At 36.1% G+C, this 20,062-nt stretch overlaps 4 protein-coding genes across 26 annotated transcripts; 2 read left to right on the plus strand and 2 right to left on the minus strand.

Annotated features, from left to right (window-relative positions):
• Positions 1-351: 351 nt before the first annotated feature.
• LOC140839542 (zinc finger CCCH domain-containing protein 30-like) lies at positions 352-4,183 on the plus strand. 2 transcript variants are annotated; one of them, XM_073206313.1, is made up of 2 exons: positions 352-745; positions 1,378-4,183. In XM_073206313.1, exon 2 carries the CDS (start codon positions 1,399-1,401, stop codon positions 3,565-3,567), a length of 2,169 nt encoding a protein of 722 aa, XP_073062414.1. In that variant the 5' UTR covers positions 352-745; positions 1,378-1,398; the 3' UTR covers positions 3,568-4,183. The 2 variants fall into 2 exon arrangements, with proteins under 2 accessions (XP_073062414.1, XP_073062413.1); XM_073206312.1 differs by having other exon boundaries at positions 353-645.
• A 5,591-nt stretch (positions 4,184-9,774) lies between these two features.
• On the minus strand, positions 9,775-12,565 carry LOC140839543 (uncharacterized). Of its 22 annotated transcripts, none has more exons than XM_073206321.1 (5): positions 12,155-12,565; positions 10,857-10,901; positions 10,504-10,592; positions 10,324-10,394; positions 9,775-10,223 (listed from the first exon to the last, which is right to left on the minus strand). In XM_073206321.1, the coding sequence occupies exons 1-4, from the start codon at positions 12,547-12,549 to the stop codon at positions 10,363-10,365; spliced, it is 561 nt and encodes a 186-aa protein (XP_073062422.1). In that variant the 5' UTR covers positions 12,550-12,565; the 3' UTR covers positions 9,775-10,223; positions 10,324-10,362. The 22 variants fall into 22 exon arrangements, 18 of the variants coding, with proteins under 18 accessions (XP_073062422.1, XP_073062421.1, XP_073062419.1 ...); XM_073206320.1 differs by having other exon boundaries at positions 9,775-10,236; XM_073206318.1 differs by having other exon boundaries at positions 9,775-10,186; positions 10,324-10,397.
• A 1,052-nt stretch (positions 12,566-13,617) lies between these two features.
• On the plus strand, positions 13,618-16,145 carry LOC140839545 (polyol transporter 5-like). The gene is made up of 3 exons (XM_073206333.1): positions 13,618-13,786; positions 14,039-14,401; positions 14,768-16,145. Exons 1-3 carry the CDS (start codon positions 13,633-13,635, stop codon positions 15,799-15,801), a joined length of 1,551 nt encoding a protein of 516 aa, XP_073062434.1. The 5' UTR covers positions 13,618-13,632; the 3' UTR covers positions 15,802-16,145.
• A 270-nt stretch (positions 16,146-16,415) lies between these two features.
• Positions 16,416-18,278, minus strand: LOC140839546 (alpha-1,6-mannosyl-glycoprotein 2-beta-N-acetylglucosaminyltransferase-like). Its single transcript, XM_073206334.1, has one exon. It carries the CDS (start codon positions 17,926-17,928, stop codon positions 16,627-16,629), a length of 1,302 nt encoding a protein of 433 aa, XP_073062435.1. The 5' UTR covers positions 17,929-18,278; the 3' UTR covers positions 16,416-16,626.
• Between the last annotated feature and the right edge of the window lie 1,784 nt (positions 18,279-20,062).

A 20,062-nucleotide genomic window follows, 5' to 3' on the forward strand; every position in this document is an offset into this window, starting at 1 on the left:
ACCACATTTCCACATGAAGTGTACCACATTTCCACATGAAGTGTACCACATTTTGTATGAAATAGTACCACAATTTTGTGGGTAGGGAGTGAATGCAAAGAAATATTATGATTGGGGATTTTTAAATAACTTCCCCTATATTTTAATCTACACAACACACATTATTGGACTCGAACACAAGATTCAAAGTTTCGGAGCATCAGCCTTATCGTAGACCTAAAGATCCTCGTCGTTCGAAATAAATTTTACGTAAGAGGGATATGAGAGAAATGATGCATTTTAAAAATATGAGAGGGTAAAAAAAGATTAACTATTAGTATGAGGGCGCAAACTGCAATTTAGCTTTATATAGAGAAGACACGAGAGACTGAGGGCAGGCCACGGCGGGCAGAAAACATAAATAAACGTAGGAAATGGTTAAGAAAAAAGAGCGAAAGAGTAGAAAAGCATCTGCCCTTCTTGTCACTTCGACTTCTTTGTTCTCTCCACTTACTCTTCTTTTCTCTAGATCTGTGAATAACCAGGCCCTTACAAAGCTAACTCCTCCATCTTTACAGTTTTTTGGGTCTGTATATACTAAAGAGTGAATATTTCGCTGCTCTTGGTGATGGGGTCACTGGGTTTTTTTCATCTATTTTTTTCCTGGTACTGAGTTTTTGTTTGTTTTCTAGTTTCGGTTGCTTTTGTTTTGCTTGAATATGTGATAAATTCGTGAACTCGCTGCTAGCGAGCTAAATGTACTGGTGTAAGTATTCTGATGCTGGCAAGGTTCCGATTTTGGTTTCCTTTGTTTTTTGCTGCGCAAGAATCTGATATAAGTCCAGATATCTGATTTTAAATTCATGGGCATGCATCATGAAAAGGGTTGCGTTGTTTATATCCCTTTATTTTCTTTCTCAATTTTTTTTCCCTGGGGTTGAACTTTGACTTTATGAGAAAGGGTTGGATTTCTTGGCCGCCGGTTTCTTGTTGAACCATCCAAACTGGCAGTAAGATCGAGGCTTATTTTACTATTTTGATATTGTTATTTTGGGATGGCTCGATTATTTTGTTCTTGTATATATGACGGGTAGTTTTTGCTGTTAAAGTGCGGTGACCCCTGCCCCTTTTTAATCTTATATCCTCGTGCATCAATGAAATCTACGACCCTTTCTAATTCTGGATGTTACTGTAAAGTTAGTTTTCATTTTTAAATTTCTTGTGTTTAACTCTTGTGTGCCTTTATTGTTTTGGGCGATCTTGGTGGACTAATTTTCATGTCTATCTATGAACTGTATGTTATTTTGGAATTTTGTTGTTATTCCTGAATTTATTGTTGCTGTTCTTTTTCTCTTTGTGTTCTGATATCAAGATTTCTTTGTTTTTGCCTCCTTGAAGTTGAAGACTAAAAATGAAAGCATGTGCAAAATAGATTGGTTAGGGCCTGGAGGTGTATCAATTCCCGTTTACTTTGACATTAGAAGAGACAGTGTGATAATGGATTCCAATCTCTATGTTGAAACTCTAGATTCTTTTCACAACTTGCTTGAAGTTGCTGCGAACAATGATGTTGAGGGCTTTGAAAGGTTCTTGGATCAATTAGCATCTAGAGTTGATGAGGTCGGAGCGTGGTATGGACGACAAAAAGGCTCGAATCAAATAGTTTTGCAGCAAAGGACTCCCTTGATGGTGGCTGCGACTTACGGTAGCGTTGATGTTGTGAAACTGATTGTATCTTTACCTGATGTTGACATGAATAGGTCATGTGGTGTCGACAAGAGCACTGCTCTTCACTGTGCTGCATCCAGTGGGTCGGCATATGCTGTTGATGTCGTAAAACTACTCTTGGCCTCGGGTGCCGATCCTAATATAGCTGATGCCGATGGGCTGTTACCTTTTGATGTTATTGTTGTATCCCCGAAGTTTCCGGAAATGAAAAATTCCCTTCAAATGATGCTCGCAACGGATATGATGTTTGAGAAAGCACACAACCTTAGGGTGTCAATTGAAACTCCAGATTCTCCGCCATTTTCACCGGCCCATGGACATGAATCCTTGTTTTCCCCCTCCCAACTGGCACCTTCTCCAAAGAGTGCAAGATTTCATGACATTCCCATGCCATCTGCACCAGAGAAGAAAGAATACCCAGTTGACCCTTCTTTACCTGACATCAAGAATGGCATCTACTCAACTGACGAGTTTAGGATGTTTTCTTTCAAGGTGCGGCCCTGTTCTCGTGCCTATTCACATGATTGGACCGAGTGCCCATTTGTTCACCCAGGTGAAAATGCTCGGCGGAGGGATCCAAGGAAGTATCATTACAGCTGTGTGCCCTGTCCCGATTTCCGCAAGGGGGCCTGTCGAAGGGGGGATATGTGTGAATATGCTCATGGTGTTTTCGAGAGCTGGCTCCACCCAGCACATTATAGGACTCGGCTATGCAAAGATGGTACAAGTTGCAACAGAAGAGTTTGTTTTTTCGCCCACACGCAGGATGAACTTCGACCATTATACGTCTCTACTGGTTCTGCTATTCCGTCTCCTCGATCAAATACCTCAGCTGCTACTGCCATGGATTTTGCTGCAGCGATGAGCCTTTTACCGGGTTCACCCTCGATTCCTATGATGTCACCATCTCCATTTTCTCCTCCTATTTCTCCATCGACTAATGGGATTTCGAGCACGGGTTGGCAGAGTCAACATAACGTTCCATTGCTGCACTTGCCCGGAAGTAATCTCCAGTCCAGTCGGTTGCGATCATCTCTGAATGCTAGAGATATCCTCACTGAAGGCTCGAGTTTTTTTCCAGAAGTTGATGTCCAACAGCAGCAGCAAATCTTGAATGAGCTATCTCTTCTGCAGAATTCGAGTATTAGTACCAATTTGTTGAACCGATCTACTCATCCAAAAATGCCAAGTCCTTCAAATCTGGAGGATATATTTTCTGCAGAGAATTCTCCTAGATATTCCGATCAGGCATTTGGTTCAACAGTGTTTTCGCCTTCACACAAAGCAGCGACCCTTTATCAATTCCAGCAACAGCAACAAAGCATGCTATCTCCAATCAGAACTAATTTTTCACCAAGAAACATCGATCACTCTCTGCTGAAAACACCTATACGTGTTCCGTCTCCTGGGAGATTGTCACCTCGAAGTATAGAGCCAATATCGCCAATGAGTGCTCGAACATCGTTGCTAGCTCAACGTGAGAAGCTACATCAACCGTTTCGAAGTCTTAGCTCACGTGAACTTGGTTCTAATGTTGCAGCAGCCGATGCTTCTTCAGAAGACACTTGGCCCAATTGGGTCTCCCCTAATGGTGCACCAGAGTGGTCAGTCCATGCTGATGAGTTTGGGAAGATAAAGAGATCTTTGTCATCCGAGCTTCTCAACAATGGGGAGGAGCCGGATTTATCATGGGTTCAGTCACTTGTCAAAGAATCTGGTCATGATATGAACGAAAATTCCGTAGCTGGTACATCCATGAGTATGGGTGAGAATCTGAGTAACCAGATGGAAGAAATTGATGAATCTGTTTTGGGCGCATGGCTTGAGCAAATGCAGCTTGATCAGCTGATGGCTCAATAAATTCGAATGCATAATAAATTCGAATGCATCTACTACGACTTACTATCCGTTAACACGAGATTTTTGTGGAGCATACCAGGTTTGGGAACTGACACAGAAATGGCCTAAGTTCCATCATATCGGATAAAATTAATATTGTTTTTTCCTTTTCATTCATTCTGAAACTAAATATTGCAAAGAATGAGTAGCTATGTGTTGTTGGATGAGGGCCTAGTCTAGGAAGCACTCTTCCAATTGCCGATAAATATAAATATATTTTTTGGTTTATAAATAGATTTTGAGCTTAATTTTCCAATGCTGTGGTACGATGGATGTCTTTGAAGGTCTATGCGTGTGAGCCCAACATGGCTGTGGGTGGGTAATTCTCGATTTGGTCTTTATTGTTTAAGTAATTATTAATTTAGTCTTTTTTTCTTGTTTAGTGTATTTATTTAGTTTCGTTGCGTAGAAATTTTCCCTTATTATTCCTGTAGTCTCTATTCCTATTTACCCTGTTTTCTATTTTTATTTTATTTTTAGATACGACTACTTCACATTGTTATATCTATCGAGCATGTCCAAAAACATAAGACTGCGCAAGTTTCTTAGTCTATATATCATATATCTTTTTATGGTCTATCATGTTTTCATATAATCAATTAAACATTTTACGTCTTTGATCGAATTGTCGTCGGGTTATATACATCAGGTTTTACAGACTGTTCTTTCCAGCTTAATCACACAGTCGTAATTGATGGTTCTTGAAGTAGATCTATTTAACATAACTCAATACAACTTTGTATTGTTTCCTATCTTATGATGTAAAACAAATAAGTTTAATTTTAAAATAAACACAAGAGACATAAGATTTGGTTTTTTTGTTCAAACATATGTATTATTATTACAAAATAACTTTTTGTAGGAGAGCAGAAACTTGTTTAGCTATCTATTGTAGTTGAAATATCATAATATAAACTAGAAAGAGAGATATTGTATATTTTTTTGAAAAAAAATGAAGATTTTGAATGATGTTTTCATTTTTATTCTGTCTTGATATATATAAAGAAGATTTGATGGATTTGAAATTCGGGCTTCAATCTTGAATTATTTCTTTCCCTTATTTCCAGTTGTGGTCGACAATGTCTTATAATTGGTGGTTGAGTGGTTCATTCTTTCACAAGCTAATGGTCCAATATTCTATTAATTACTAACTGTTTTTTTGTGGTGGTGAGTTACATCCCACCTGCATTCTTTATTTCCGTCGAGGAATATTTTACTTTTGAGGTACCTGAAGAGAGTTTTTGTGTGGTCTTTCACCATTTGGTCACGTCTCTGCAAGATGTTTTCAGTCAGTTCTTGGCCGAAAGCCTTTATCAAATTCTGGTTTTTGTTAGTTCAGACATTCTGAATAGATGCATTATGACCATATTTCCACATGAACCATGTTACAGAATTTCCGGCTAATTTTTTTGCTCTCAAGCAGCTTGTTATTCCATAGAATATTTTTTTCTTTTCAAATATGTCTTATGCAAAACTTGTAGTTTTTTTTTCTGTATAATATTTAACTGAAGGCAAAAAATTGTGTAAAACAGTCTCACGAGTCATATTTTGTGAGACGAATCTCTTATTTGGGTCATTCATGAAAAATTATATTTTTTATGCTAAGAGTATTACTTTTTATTGTCAATATCGGTAGGGCTGACTCGTCTCACAGATAAAGATTCGTAAGATCGTCTCATAAGAGACATACTCTTAACTGAATGATACATTTAAAGAATTTTGATAAAACTTTAATGAAAACTTGATTTTGTTTATCTCTGTAAGACAAATTCATAGATCTCATATTCTTCTCGTAGAGATGTCATCTTCAGTGAATGAAACAAAAAGAGGTGTTTCTTCTGCTGGAGGATCGTGGATAAATTTCCAAATAATTATTTATGGCCTCTTTAGCTTTTGATAAAATGAAAGACTTAATGTGAGCTTTTCTCAGATGGTTTTGGTGTTGTAATGTAAAAATATAGCTCCAGAATATCTTCTCGAGGCAAATAATCGTTGTTTGGTCATATTTCATGAACAACTTCTTGGATCCACTTAGGTAGTGCTGCTATTTTTGGGAAACTGGGTGATGTATAAACCGAGACTAGTGCCTCAAATTCATACAATGTCTCGACTTCCTTAGGATAAGAATTTGGTTTCATCAATATCCTTGTATACTTTCCTGTTATATCAACTCGAATTGTGGCTGGGTTGATACATATTCTCGTTTTCAATTTCTCGTAGTTCTGTTAACATATCTGAAATGGAGAAATTATAAGCTCATTAGTACCACCTTAGATTTACCCTTGTTGATTTGAGGTCTAAGGTTGAACTTTATTTTTTCAATCCCCGAGGTGAAGAACTGACTTGAAGACTCGAGATAAGGACTCAGAGCTTCAATTTTTGCTTGGACCGACTCATCTCCCGACTTAGCACTTGTGCTAGGGGTATTTGGATCCATTGCTCATTGTATAGAGCCATGTACTCGAAAACTCTCCTTTTCAGAAGCAAGTTGTTTCTCAATAGTCTTGAGGATCGAATTTATATATAGATCATATCTGAGTATAAGCATGTAAACATCCTGTGATTCAATCAGATACATTGCTCTTATCAATTTGTTATAGCTTACCCTCAACTTCTGCATTTATGGGGAGCTTGTTGAACTCTGTTGGAAGCATTTTAAGGTGTTTTCTCAAATGACTGCATTTTCATCGACATTAGCATTGTTCATATCTTGTTAAAAAATATAAAAGAATATTTTCATGAGACTTAATAATAACAATATCAAAAATATAAATTTGTCATAAAGATTACAATCTTAATAATCTAAGCATACCATTTTAATAATTTAACCTTATTGAGTTTAGATTCAGTTACTTTTTTCAAAAAAAAAATTTCACATGTGTATCATTAAATTTTAAGGTAAATTTCTTTGTAACTAAAAATAATTATCATTTTTCAAGTCATTTTTGCTGCATAAAATTTTTTCGTTGATATGTCATCGTATGACTTATGCATCTCAGAATAGTCCGCTGCAATACCTACATGGTTTTTCTCCATCTGATGTGAGCTTTGTAAGAACCACTTCCCACCATTGATCACTTGTTGTTCTCCATTTGGTGTGAGTATTGTAGGGACTTGGCATTTTAGCAAAGAAATGTTACAATGCTATATTTTCGACCATAAATTCCATCTATATTTAGTGAATAACATGATGTATTCATCCGCTAAAAATATATTATATAATTCAAGAGTATACAAAGCTTGAATATATTTCTTTCTTTTTCTCTCTACCTTGAGTGTGAAATAATCTACCTTTATAAAATGTGCTTTAAATAATCATTCTTTATGTTATCTCGTTAGGAGATTTCCCGGCTAGAACTTACTCTTTGGTTTCTACCGAATTCATGTTGCAAGCAATTTTAACTGATTTCATAAGATTCATTTCTCAAAGTTTAATGAATCATTTTCTGTTCAGATCAAGTACTCATACTACTATTCTCATAGCCGTGTCCAATCATCTATGAGATCTTCTCTGTTTTTTATGAGCATAACCCCATAAAGTTGTATTGGTTCCAAAATAGATTTCTCATAAGTTGTTTGGTACAAGAGAATTTGACTTCAGTTTGACTTGGTTCCCGTTAAGTGTTTTTCTTCACCAACCTGAAAATCATTTTGGGGTCTTCCTATGTTTGTGTCATAGGATCTCACACTTTCCGTTAATGATTCTTGTATTCTACTAACTAACAACTAGTTGTGTTCATGTTCAAATCTACAACCTAGACCAATCTTATATATAGTTGCCATCAGATTATTGTCTTTTCTGAGACAGTTTTGATGAGATTAATCATCTAGATCAATCCTGTGTTCAGTACCAAATGATCGTGATAATCTTCATTCTGAGAACCTTTTACTAGTATGTGGTTGTTCTATATTTTGAATTCTTGTTTGAATATCATTTAGTGTTCCAAGAATTTCTTTAATTTTACATTGTACATAGTATAACAGATTGTCATAGTTTTGTACCTTTTTTTGGATATCTCTAAAATTTCCGGAGAGTTTAGAGGAATCCAAGATTATTTCTAGAACATATTGCTCTAAATCATAAATTTACCTTGTGATTCTTATATGTTCCTCTTTGCTCATGATATCTAATTTTGGTTAGATCTTCTTGTAAATATTCCAAAATATTGGAATAAGTCATATGAAAATTTAATCTCTAACCTAGCTTCGGATCCATAAGTTTTTAGAAAATCTCCTCTTCAGATATATAATTACACAGTAATAATAATTTTGTAAATCTGAAATAATTTATTTCAACTCCAATACTATTTTTATGGTCCAGTATAAAATTCCTTAATGAAATAGAATCAGGATAGTTTGGGTATATTTTGAAAATATTTATTGGACAAATTCTTTGAAACATATGGAAACAATTTGGGATAGTGGAAAGAAAATGAATTAAATTGAGATTTTGTTAAACAATAGAGATCTAATTGAATATTTGTCCGCTTTGGGTCTCTACTAAATTCTCAAATGGCCAAAAGAAAGCATGGTGATTTCTTGATAATGCCTGAACTTTCAGTGATATTTTCTGAATTTTTTTACTTGCCTAACTTAGGAAAAATTATCAAGAAAATAATGAAAAGTGGGAAGCAGAGGGATTTGAGTTCTTAGATTTCAAGACAAGGATTTTAATTCAAAAAAGGGGAAAACCATTTCTTTTCTTCTTTTTTTTGTGACAAAGGTTGGGAGATAAGAAAGCATTTAACTTCTACATGAATCTTGGTTTGGCGTCACTACAAAACAATAATGGGATATGGACATGCATGATGATAAAAGTGATGGAGGACATTGCTTAGGTACAAAGAGATGAGGACATCTGGACATGGAACGATAATGCGGAACTAGATACTTTGCACACGCGGTTTTTTTTATAATTATCTATGGACTAAAGTGAAATTTAATAAATTATCGAGGGACTAAAATGCTATTTGAATTATTGTAATTTAAAAAAAATCAAAAATGTTTTTTGAAACTTAAAAAAAATAAAAACAAAAATGTAAATTTGATATCAAATGAGGGCAAAATTGGTAAAACAAAAAACAAATCAAATTTGTCTCTATTAGGAAGATTCTTAATAATAGTAATAGATAAGCCACAGTCGTTCAATGGATAAAAACTACTGTTGAATTTCCAAGAATGGCCGAAATAAATTAAATTTAATCATGTATTCAAGATAGGAAAATAGTTTTTTTAAAAAAAAATTTTGAAAAATAAATGGGAGGATATGGTATTTAATCTATTTCATCTTGGTATTGGTTCTGGTTAATGGATTATCATGCAACATGCACTTTGAGCGTTTGGAATCCCAAACTTGCATTTTCCAATTTTTAATTAGAGATAAGAACATTGGGATGTGGACGTGAATAAAAAAAATGCTATTATTCCTTTAAAAATTCACGGGGATCAAACGCTAATGGGAATTTACTTATCTACAATATAAAACAATGGAAATTAGTTCAAATTATTTTGCCTGTCCCATCAGAAATACGAAAGAATTCCATCTATTCATCCTCTTTCGGTGGCTAAAGAACCTTTTTCCTTGTTCCAATTAATTTTTGAAGATAATATTACGCAAGAAAGGGACTTGAGGCCAAAGGGTACAAGGATTTGTGATCAAACTTATTCATCTTTCCTTTTATTAAGAAGAAAAGGGGAAAAAGTAAAAAGAAAAACTTAAAGAATATATATATGCTTTGGCCATTTGTCAAAAGCAAATCTATGTATTGATCAAATCACTAGATTTTATTTCTGAAATCTTTCGGAGTAATTTATGAGCAATGACGCAGAAACAGCATTTGTCAACTTTTAAAGTTTGTAGTTCAACTATTTCTTGTACCTATTTTCTGGTAATAAGAATTACCATTTGTTGCTTTGTCTGAAAATTGAAAAGTAAACACAGTTGCCCCACCCATCATTTAATAATGCTTGACGTTGGTTAGATGCAATTGACCGCACTACAAATCTGAAAAACACACTTTCAACCCAAAGCCATGTTGAATTTTATGATATGATTTCATAAGAACAAGACACTGTTGGGTTGAGTCAGTGTCTTGAGAGGGTTTTACACGAAAACAAGACAGGTACAATAGAGCCGCTAATGCTTAATCAATATTGTGTGCAAGAGGAAAACCGAAACAACTCATAAATTTTGAAAAAGAAACTTGTGTATACTGTAGGACATGATATTCAGTTGTCATAAAATGGTAACTATAATTCCCAAGTTGTACATGATATGCTGAAATGCGATTGTCATACACGATGTCGATATGCTTGGAGAGGGTCGACGGATCACATGTTGGTAAATATCACATTCTCGGCAGATTCAGTTGCATAGATTGAACATTAAACGGCTCAAGATCGGATGTCATTGATATGGGATTTTCACAAGGTACAAAATATACAATGATCGCTCGCACAATTGGCCCGTCTTTTGAATTTGACTCACTCCAGCCAAAACCAGTACCTCAGGATTTGTGAAATCACACTTGCTCGGAGGAAACCATGAGGATCCAACAGTTTCAGGCATCATATATTGATACTGTGATCTTGAAGAACTTAAGTGGATTTACAGTGAACTGTATGTAGGTACTTGTATAATGAAAAAACAATCTCATTCCAACTGTATCTTCAATGTAAAATCCAGTAATTCGCTAAGGGGGACAAAATTGCACGTACCAAGAATGATTCAGGATTCAACATCATCACCATCTCCAATCAAATTACAGCTATCAGAGCACTCCGAAAGACTGCTGACAAGAGAAAAATTTGAAGTGCATAAGAAATGGCTACACATCTGCATCTTAACATCTAAAGCCTAATAAATAAATGAAGATTGTTAGTGCTATCAGGGGGAACCTGAGGGGAGAAGGGGGCCCGACCTGCCTTGGCCTCCTCCCCTGATTTTCTGGGTCTGCCCCAGACATCCGTAGCCATCAACTAAGCCCCTTGACATAGCATTTAGTTTTGAAGGACATAGGTTATGTGCTTGTTTGTCAAAGCAATAGAGAGTTGATCATGATTCAGATCACTTGCAACTAATTTTTTGGCAAGTTTACATCGTTCAATTCCATGACATGTATTGAATTGAAAGAACTGCTGTACATACTATCAAATGATCGGGGTAAATTATGAAAATGTAGAAAGCAATAAGCATAAAGCAAAGTTATGTAAGACAGTGATGAAATATTAAGGGGAAAAAGGAAATATACCAATATTTACGACTCCGGAATTCGTCCTTGAAAACAACCAGAGGTCTGTACATAAAGGCAAAACATTCTCATCAATATATGTATCGAATATCAAGATATAAATACCAAACATCATGCATTTGCAAGCACCTTTCAGATATGTGCATTTAAAATTTGAACACACTGAAAACTTTGAAGCATAGAAAATGGCATGCATATGAGCAATACCGATATCATTGGAAAAAATCATTTTCACGAAGAGTTAGATACAATGCAGTCATGCAGACATTACTATTTCAGAGATCATGATGCAGCTATCTATGTTCGCACTCTCGCTCTATTTCCATCATGCATTACACCAGAAGGGTGTAGTTCAAAAACATGCAAACATTGTCTTTCGACGTGTGGTCGATTTAGATCCTATTGCATAGAGATAATATTATCTATGAAGAGATTAAATTATTCACTAGTTTCATTTTTTGCAGGTCTTGATAAATATATGTTTCTGTGATTCTTCACTTTTGTGTTGGCTTATATCAATTTTTTGGAAAGGAAACATCATCATATGGTAATATTATCATCTTAGACTTACACTAATTTCTGATACATAGAGACATTATTCCGAATTCATGTGCTAAATTGGGAGGCTGTGCTACCAATCCAAGAAAGCAAGGTTCTATATGTATTATGGACATGCCAGAATGGCCAAATCAAGAATGAAAACTAGCATTGACCACAATTAACTTCGAAGATAAGCTGAGTAATTTACCACCGCAGATCATCCATTTAGATCAGACTCCAGCTATTCAAGACTGAGGAGGTAGTTGCCACTATGCTCGTTCATTAAGTTTGAAGGACTATCTATAGAAATCAACTTGAACTTGCATCTCCATGAAAGTCTAAGTTTTCTTATTTCTCAGTCCAAGTTTTTACAAATCAACTAAAGGAAATGAATGTGCGGTAAATTTCAAAGTGTATACAATATAATTATAAATGCAATCCACTTCATGAACCACATCACAACTCAAATTTTACCACAAGCAAGAATGCCAATCTGAACTTGTCCAACAAAAAGGCACTAATCACGCGTGGCAGGCCCACAAACACAATAGAGAAGAACCAAGAAACATATTACGAGTTGATAAATTTTAGAAAAAGTACATGAAAAAATTAGATAGTTAGTCTCCACTAGGTCCATCCAAGCGTTAATGCATGTATAATATCTCTTTCAATCGAATACAATGTGAAACATTTTCATGATCATGGCTAATTCTACATCTCTAAGGCAGGATATATAGGATAAAAAGCCTCATTTTTACCTCCTAATACTGAAAGGGACTTTGCCAGGAGAACCAAATCCACCCTGCATGCAAACGGTCGTACATTTACTGGTGCAAATCTCGGCTTTTCTTGACTTGGGCATTTGGATTTTATACCTCCTTTTGCAATCCTTCAGTTCAGCAGTGCACTCACTGGACAAAGTTTGCAGTATGTTCGATAGAGTCTCCTCCTGCTGTTGCGGGCCCACCACCTCACTTCTGCCCGCACACAACATCAATGCGATGGCTGCGACTGCAGCTATGACGGCAGCTATTTGCTTGCCTGCGGTGACGCTTGTGTTAGCTAAAGAAACAGGCTTGCTTCTTGTTGGCAATTTACCTCCAATGGGGTATATCGCCGAGCATATGGTGGGCGTGTAGCCAAAGAGTAACATCCCTGTTCTTGAATTATTTTTCCATGTTTTATCCTAAAGTTTTGCGTTCTTCCATTTACATCCCCGTGTTCTAGTGGGGACTTCTCCAACAGGCATGTCCGAAACCAGACAAGGCGAGAATACTGTCGTGGTGACTCATATGGTCGTATTATAACCAGATTCAACTATAAATAATTCAATACATAAAAACATCGTAAATTTGATTTTCATTCGGTTAATATTGAAATTTATACTTAACTCAACTTTAAAAATTAAATAATAAAAAAATAAATTGTAATTTAATATATGCAATTTTCAATAACTCTGTCCAACTAACGTAACAGAAATTAACAACATATCATGTGTATTAATTATATAAACCAATCAAGCAAGCTTATCAAAATTCAATAAGAACAATAACCTTAATTAATACAATAGTTCCAAATTTTAGTAAAAAAATAATAAATTTATTAAGAAATTTAAAAGCCTAAAATATTTTCAAATCGTGAAATTGACACATGAACCACACGACATATCTTAAGAAATTAAAATAGGAAAAAATATCTTCCTTTTTTAAAAATATTATTATTTTGATTTCGGTTGTGTGTGTGTGTGTGTGTTTTTTTTTTTTTTTTTTTTTTTTGAGTTGTTTATAATCATTAATTTCCTTTTTTCTTCCTAAATATATACCATATTTTCTTCTTTATTTTTTTGCGAATAAAAATAAATTAAAGATGGAATGGTAAACTTTGCTTGTTTCTCCACGCATTCATGAATGACAAAAACTTGTGTGAAACGGTCTCACGGGTCATATTCGTGAGACGGATCTCTTATTTGGGTCATCCATGAAAAAGTATTACTTTTTATGCTAAGAGTATTACTTTTTATTGTGAATATGGGTAGGGTTGACCCGTCTCAAGGATTATGATCCGTGAGACGATCTCACATGAGACTTACTCTTCATGAATTTGTCTTGTGGATAGAGATTTCTAATTAAACATACTTTATTGAGTCACTCGACATGCCAATCATTCTGCATCTACAGTGAAATTTTAGATAATAACAAAAGATCCTTCGTATATTTATCCAAAGAAAATATTAAGAATGGATGACCAAAAGCTATCTGATAACGTCAATGGAGTTTCCAGCAAAGCCCAGATGCCTGATAATTCTGCAGCCGCAAAGAAACACAAAAGAAACAAATATGCTATGGCGATATCAATTCTTGCTTCTATGACATCAGTCTTGCTGGGATATGGTAGGTGAACTTATTATTTTCTTTTAACTTAGTAATATTTTTTAATTAGTGTGGGATTTTTACATTTAGGCATGCATATTCTCATATATAGGAGTAGTTTTTTAGTGACCAACTTGTGATATCATCAAGATTGATAGAATAAATGATCTAAAGTAGTAACAATATTGAAAATTTTGTCCATTGTTAGTTATAAATTATGTTCAAGATCATGTAATAAGAATGGTTTCCTTTTTATCAACAATCAATATGCAGATACAGGAGTAATGAGTGGAGCAACTCTATACATCAAGAAAGATTTGAAAATCAGCGACGTCCAAATCGAGATTCTGGTGGGGACCATTAATATTTACTCCCTCCTTGGATCCGCCATGGCGGGGCGGACCTCCGACTGGATTGGGAGGCGCTACACCATAGTCTTCGCCTCCGCAATCTTCTTTGTAGGTGCAATACTAATGGGATTCGCCACTAACTATGCCTTCCTCATGGTGGGTAGATTTGTGGCTGGCATCGGGGTTGGTTACGCACTCATGATTGCGCCGGTGTATGCTGCGGAGGTGGCACCCACCTCCTCCCGTGGATTCCTCACTTCTTTCCCTGAAGTCTTCATCAACTTCGGTGCGTATTTTGGCTTGGCCATTTCGGTTTAGTGTATGCTGTGTTAGGAGTTTAGTGTATGCTGTGTTAGGAGGAATACTTTCTGCATAATATAAACTTGTATAAAGAGAAGTTTGTGAAGAGTTAATGGCAAATGCTAATAGCATGTTTGTGAAGAAATTACATGGCATGCATAAGTTTTACTTGTTTCCTTCTGTATATACGCATTAAAAGATCCATGCATACATATAATTCCGCATGGTAATCACTTCTCAAATCGTTGCGAAATATCAGTCGGGTAAATTTTCAAGAAGCATAGGATCACTTTTCTCACTCATTTAATTGTAATCTAAAGATGTTTGCTGATTAATTCAGTTATATGAACAGGTGTTTTACTTGGATTTGTATCAAACTATGCATTCGCCGGCCTCCCGCTAAAATTAGGCTGGCGACTGATGCTCGGAATCGGCGCAGTCCCATCCATTTTCCTGGCCATTGGTGTACTAGCCATGCCAGAGTCGCCTCGATGGCTTGTCCTCCAAGGCCGCCTTGGTGATGCCAAAAAAGTACTCCTTAGAACATCAAACTCACCAGAAGAAGCTCAACTGAGATTTGCTGACATCAAAGGGGCCGCAGGATTGCCTGAAAACTGCAACGACGACTTCGTGACTGTCCCAACACACAGCCACGGCGAGGATGTGTGGAAAGATCTGATCCTTCATCCGACACCACCGGTTCTCCACATTCTAGTCGCTGCCATTGGCATACACCTCTTCCAACAAGCTAGTGGCGTAGATGCAGTCCTGATGTACAGTCCAAGAATCTATGCGAAAGCTGGGATAAAAAATGATTCAGACAAGTTACTCGCCACCATAGCCGTTGGGGCAAGCAAGACCTTATTCATTCTGGTGGCTACATTCTTAGTCGACAGGGTGGGGCGGAGGGTACTCCTGCTGACAAGTTGTGGCGGAATGATGGCATCCCTATTGGGACTTGCTGTTGGATTAACCATAATCGACCACTACAAAGATCAAACAATTATATGGGCAGTGGCGTTGTGTATCATCACAACTTTATCGTCTGTCGCCTTCTTCTCCATCGGAATGGGTCCTATAGCATGGGTCTACAGCTCCGAGATATTTCCATTGAGGCTGAGAGCTCAAGGGTGCAGCATAGGAGTTGCCGTGAATCGGTTTACGAGTGGAGTCGTTTTGATGACCTTTATATCACTGTACAAGGCTATCACGATCGGCGGGGCATTCTTTTTATTCAGCGGAATCACCACAGTGGCTTGGGTTTTCTTCTACACATTGCTACCTGAGACACAGGGGAGAACCTTAGAGGAAATGGAGGCTTTGTTTGGGAGTTTCTTCAAGTGGAGGTCCACTAGTAAAGAGTTGGACAAAAGAAATGAAGCCTGACCTTTTATATTTTGTTGTTTCATTTGTATGTATGGGTGTGGGTGTGATTTAGTCCTTCCAATCACCCACCTTTTTCGTGTTGCGGGTGAAACATCGAGGCTCGCTTCATATGTTATTTCGAAAACTAGAAGTTCAAGATGCAGCACAAACTTCGAATACAAGATTCGAGTGTTTTGTGTCTTTCGATTATAAAGTGAACCATCTATTCTTGGTTTATCACCTCTCTCCTTTTTTCTTGGAAGACGAAACTTGAATTGGCTCTCAAGCTTGTTGAATCGAAGAGTCAAGTCTGAACGGACCGAATATATATTCAGATTGAATTAGAGCTGAATTATTTTATTCAACTGCTTACAAATCCCTAGTAGCTCTGATATATTCATCAATAATTTATCCACTAGTATAGAAAAGTGAATTTTACTTTTCACAAATCACTTGAAACTATCATGCTAGACTGATCAAGTGTGTAGACTTAAAGTGTATATAATAATAGTATTTTGATCTGTTTGCACCTCTAGGATATCGTGCTAGACTGAAGTGTCTCTCAAGGTTCAACCCTGTATGTAAACAGTAACGAGTGAAAATTAAGAGCAAACCGATAAAAATCAGACAATAAGGGGCATAAACATGCTAGTGGAATACATTACTGGTATAAATTTGGGAAAAGTTGAATTACAAATTGCAAGTTCTTACACACGATAATGAAATGACAGTGTAATAGACTCCTCTAATGTACAACAAATATGCAAATACTAAAGCTATATCCCCATTCATCACAGGACAAACAACGTCCACTTCAGGGGTGCGTGAACGAGCTAAAAGTTATTCTCACACCTCTCTCAAATCTGTAACCATATACATCTTGGAAAATTGCATACACAATTCACGATCTCGTGAATCTCCCCACCCTCCCCAACCCCGAAAACCAGCTTTATAACCAGGTTGGTTCTTGTATACATGTACTCCCCAATTTGATTTAATATTCGGAACTCTATCCTCTTCTTCCACTTCGAAATTCACAGAACCATTATGAACGCATGCCGCTTGCTCGCCCTGTCCTTGATGCAATCCGCATTTCCCAAAGTGAATGGCACTAGTCCTAGGTCCCCGTAAGGAGTAAACGGGTCTTCCAAATGAAGGATACACGGTAGCCCACATTGTTATATCCCAATTATAATCATCGAAAGAGCAAAACTCTCTAGCTTTCTTATGTATCTTTCTCCATACGGTTCGGTTAAAGGCATATCCCACGTTTCCCATCCTCTCTGCAATCAGAGTCTCCAACCTTTCTCCTCTTGACTTCACATCAGAGGGTGCAAGATTTGTAGCATAGCAAAGTGGGCATTTTTTATGCTTCAACTCCGTTAGTAACATCAAATTTAGATATGCATTAGGATATATAAAGTGATCCTCTTCAATGAAGAGAGTATGACCCGAATGTTGGCTAGTCTCTCTTAAACCATCCCACACAGTGTTCATCATCCACCACCAATGATGTTTCAATGACACAATCTTCGGCGAACGGTGGTTGCCATACTGATCCGGATTCCCTTTACACTTAATCATAGTAGGATCTTCTTTGTCCTTACAATCGCCAGGCGAAACACCAGGAAAGCTACTATCAAAGACATGAGGCGAATACGGGGCAAAAATTTGTTTCACTCGGCAAAACTTGATACTCTTTACAATTTTATCCATCTCCTCAAAAAACCCATCGTGACTAACTATTAGCAGCGTTTCGCTAATCCCTACAACTTGGGAAAGGCTATCGACGACCACTTGAAGATATTTAGGCCGGTTGTGAACATACAACACGATGACTATATGATTCTTGGCTAACTTAGGATATAAATCTAAGTTCTCCGGTGGCATCTGATTACGCTCCTCTAACAACATAGAAAGCTCGTTTTGTCTAGGGAGCTCCAAATTCTTGGAAAATCCCAAAGTATAGTTATCAGTAGTCAATCCAAAAGAATCATCATCACCCTCAAAGGTGTATCTGTTGATTAAATCTACGATAACATTTGTTCTTAATATCAAAACCAAAAAAACAGATCCCAACAGAAGGATAAAAAATGCACGCCTAAAAGACGCATCTTTTATTTTACCTTTTCTTAACAAAGCCGCCATATCTATAATCTCTACCCAATAATACAACTCAATTAAAAGAAACGATTTTCCTTGCAAAATCTTCGACAAAACAATCAGAAATCAACGAGACTAGGAGAAACTGTGAACAACAAGAACCTCGAAAAAAAGGATATTCGGAACGAAGAGCACGCAGCCCATCCCCCCTCGAGCTGCAGAGTTAACTTTTTCAGAGAATCGATGAGATTCAACTGTAGACTGGTGAATGCTGGAAACCCCTTGAAGAAAACCAGTTAAAATTCAGGAAATTGAAAAGAAAAGCGATCCTTTGTAGAAGGAAAATAAATGCCGGAGAGAAATTCAAAGAAGATGTAGGACAATGGGGGCCTAGTCTAGGAAACACTCCCGAAAAATATAAAATATATTATTTGGTTTATAGATTAATTTTCCAATGCTACGGTACGATGGATGTCTTTGAAGGATGTCTTTTTCAGCCTAGCGTGTGAGACCAACATGGCTGTCGGTGGGTAATTATTTTGATGTTTAAGTAATTATTAGTTTAGTCATTTTTTTTAGTGTCTCTATTTAGTTTCTCTGCGTAAAATTTTTTCCTTTTTATTCCTATAGTCTCTGTTCCTATTTACCTTGTTTTTTTATTTTTAGATCTGAGTACATGATATTATTATACTTATCGAACTTGTCCAAAAACATGAGGGTACGCAAGTTTCTCAACCTATATATCATAGATCTTTTTATGGTTGATCATGTTTTTTTTTTATAATAAATTAAACATTTTACTTTTTGACTGAAGTGTCCTCAGGTCACATTCATCAAATTTGATATGTTGTTCCTCAAAGTTTAATCGTGCAATCGCGATAGATGATTCTTGAAGTAGATCAATTCAACAACACTTAACATAACTTTGTATTGTTTCCTACGTTATGGTGAACATGAGAAACTTGTTTAGCTACCTATCGTAGTTGGAAATATCATACACAAACTTAAAAGTGAAATATTGAAAATTTATTTGAAAGAAAATGAAGAGGTTGAATGATGTCTACATCTTCCATCTGTCGTTATATATATAAAGAAGCTTTGATAGATTTAACATCTGAACATCAATCTTGAATTATTTCTTTCCTTTATTTCTAGTTGTGTCTTGTAAGAGTGGTTGAGTGGTTCATTCTTTCACTAGCTAATGGTCCAATATTCCATTAATTAGTGGATCGGCTTTTTTGTGGTGGTGAATCACATCCCACCTGCATTCTTTATTAACACTGTGGTATATTTTTCTTTTGAGGTCCTCGAATAAATAGTTTTTTTTTGTGGTCTTTCACTACTTGGTTATGTCTCTACAACATGCTTTCAGTCAGTTATTGGCCTAAAGTCTTTATCGAATTCTGGCTCCTTTTAGTTTTGGAATTCTGGACAAATTTTTGCTGACCATCTTTCTACATGAGCAATATTACAAAATTTCCAACGAGTTTCTTTACTTCCTGACAGCTTGTTGTTCCATAAAAGATTTATTTTCTTTTAAAATATATATTATGCAAAACTTGTAGTTTTGCATGTCATAGTATTTAAGAAAAAATCCTTTTAAAGAATTTTGACAAAACTTAAATATAAACTTGATTTTTCCCATCTCTATAAGACAGATCCATAGATCTCATGTTTTTCTTGTAGAGATGTCATCTTTAGAGAATGAAGCAACAATGATAAATTTTTGAATATTTATATTTGGTCTTCTTAACTTGATAAAATGAAAGGTTTCGTATGAGCTTTTCCAGCTGGTTTTGGTTTATACTAAAAAAATATAGCTCCAAAATATTTCTTCTGGACAAATAATCGTTCTTTGCTCATGTTTTAGAACAACTTCTTGGATTCACTTTGGTAGTGCTGATATTTTTGGGAAGCTGGATGATGTATAAACTGAGGCTATAGCCCAAAATTCATACAATATCTTGACTTCCATCGGATAAGAATTTGGTTTCATCTATACTATTGGATACTTTCATGCAATATCAACTCGAATTGTGGTTGGGTTGATACATATTCTTGTTTTCAATTTCTAGAACTTGATTTATCTGAAATTGAGAAATTATAAGCTCGTTAATACCAACCTTAGATTTACTCTTCTCGGTTTGATGTCTAAGGTTGATATTTCCTTATTCAATCT

The sequence above is a fragment of the Primulina eburnea genome, chromosome 8 (genome assembly GCF_022965805.1).
Source record: "Primulina eburnea isolate SZY01 chromosome 8, ASM2296580v1, whole genome shotgun sequence".
Lineage (NCBI taxonomy): Eukaryota > Viridiplantae > Streptophyta > Magnoliopsida > Lamiales > Gesneriaceae > Primulina > Primulina eburnea.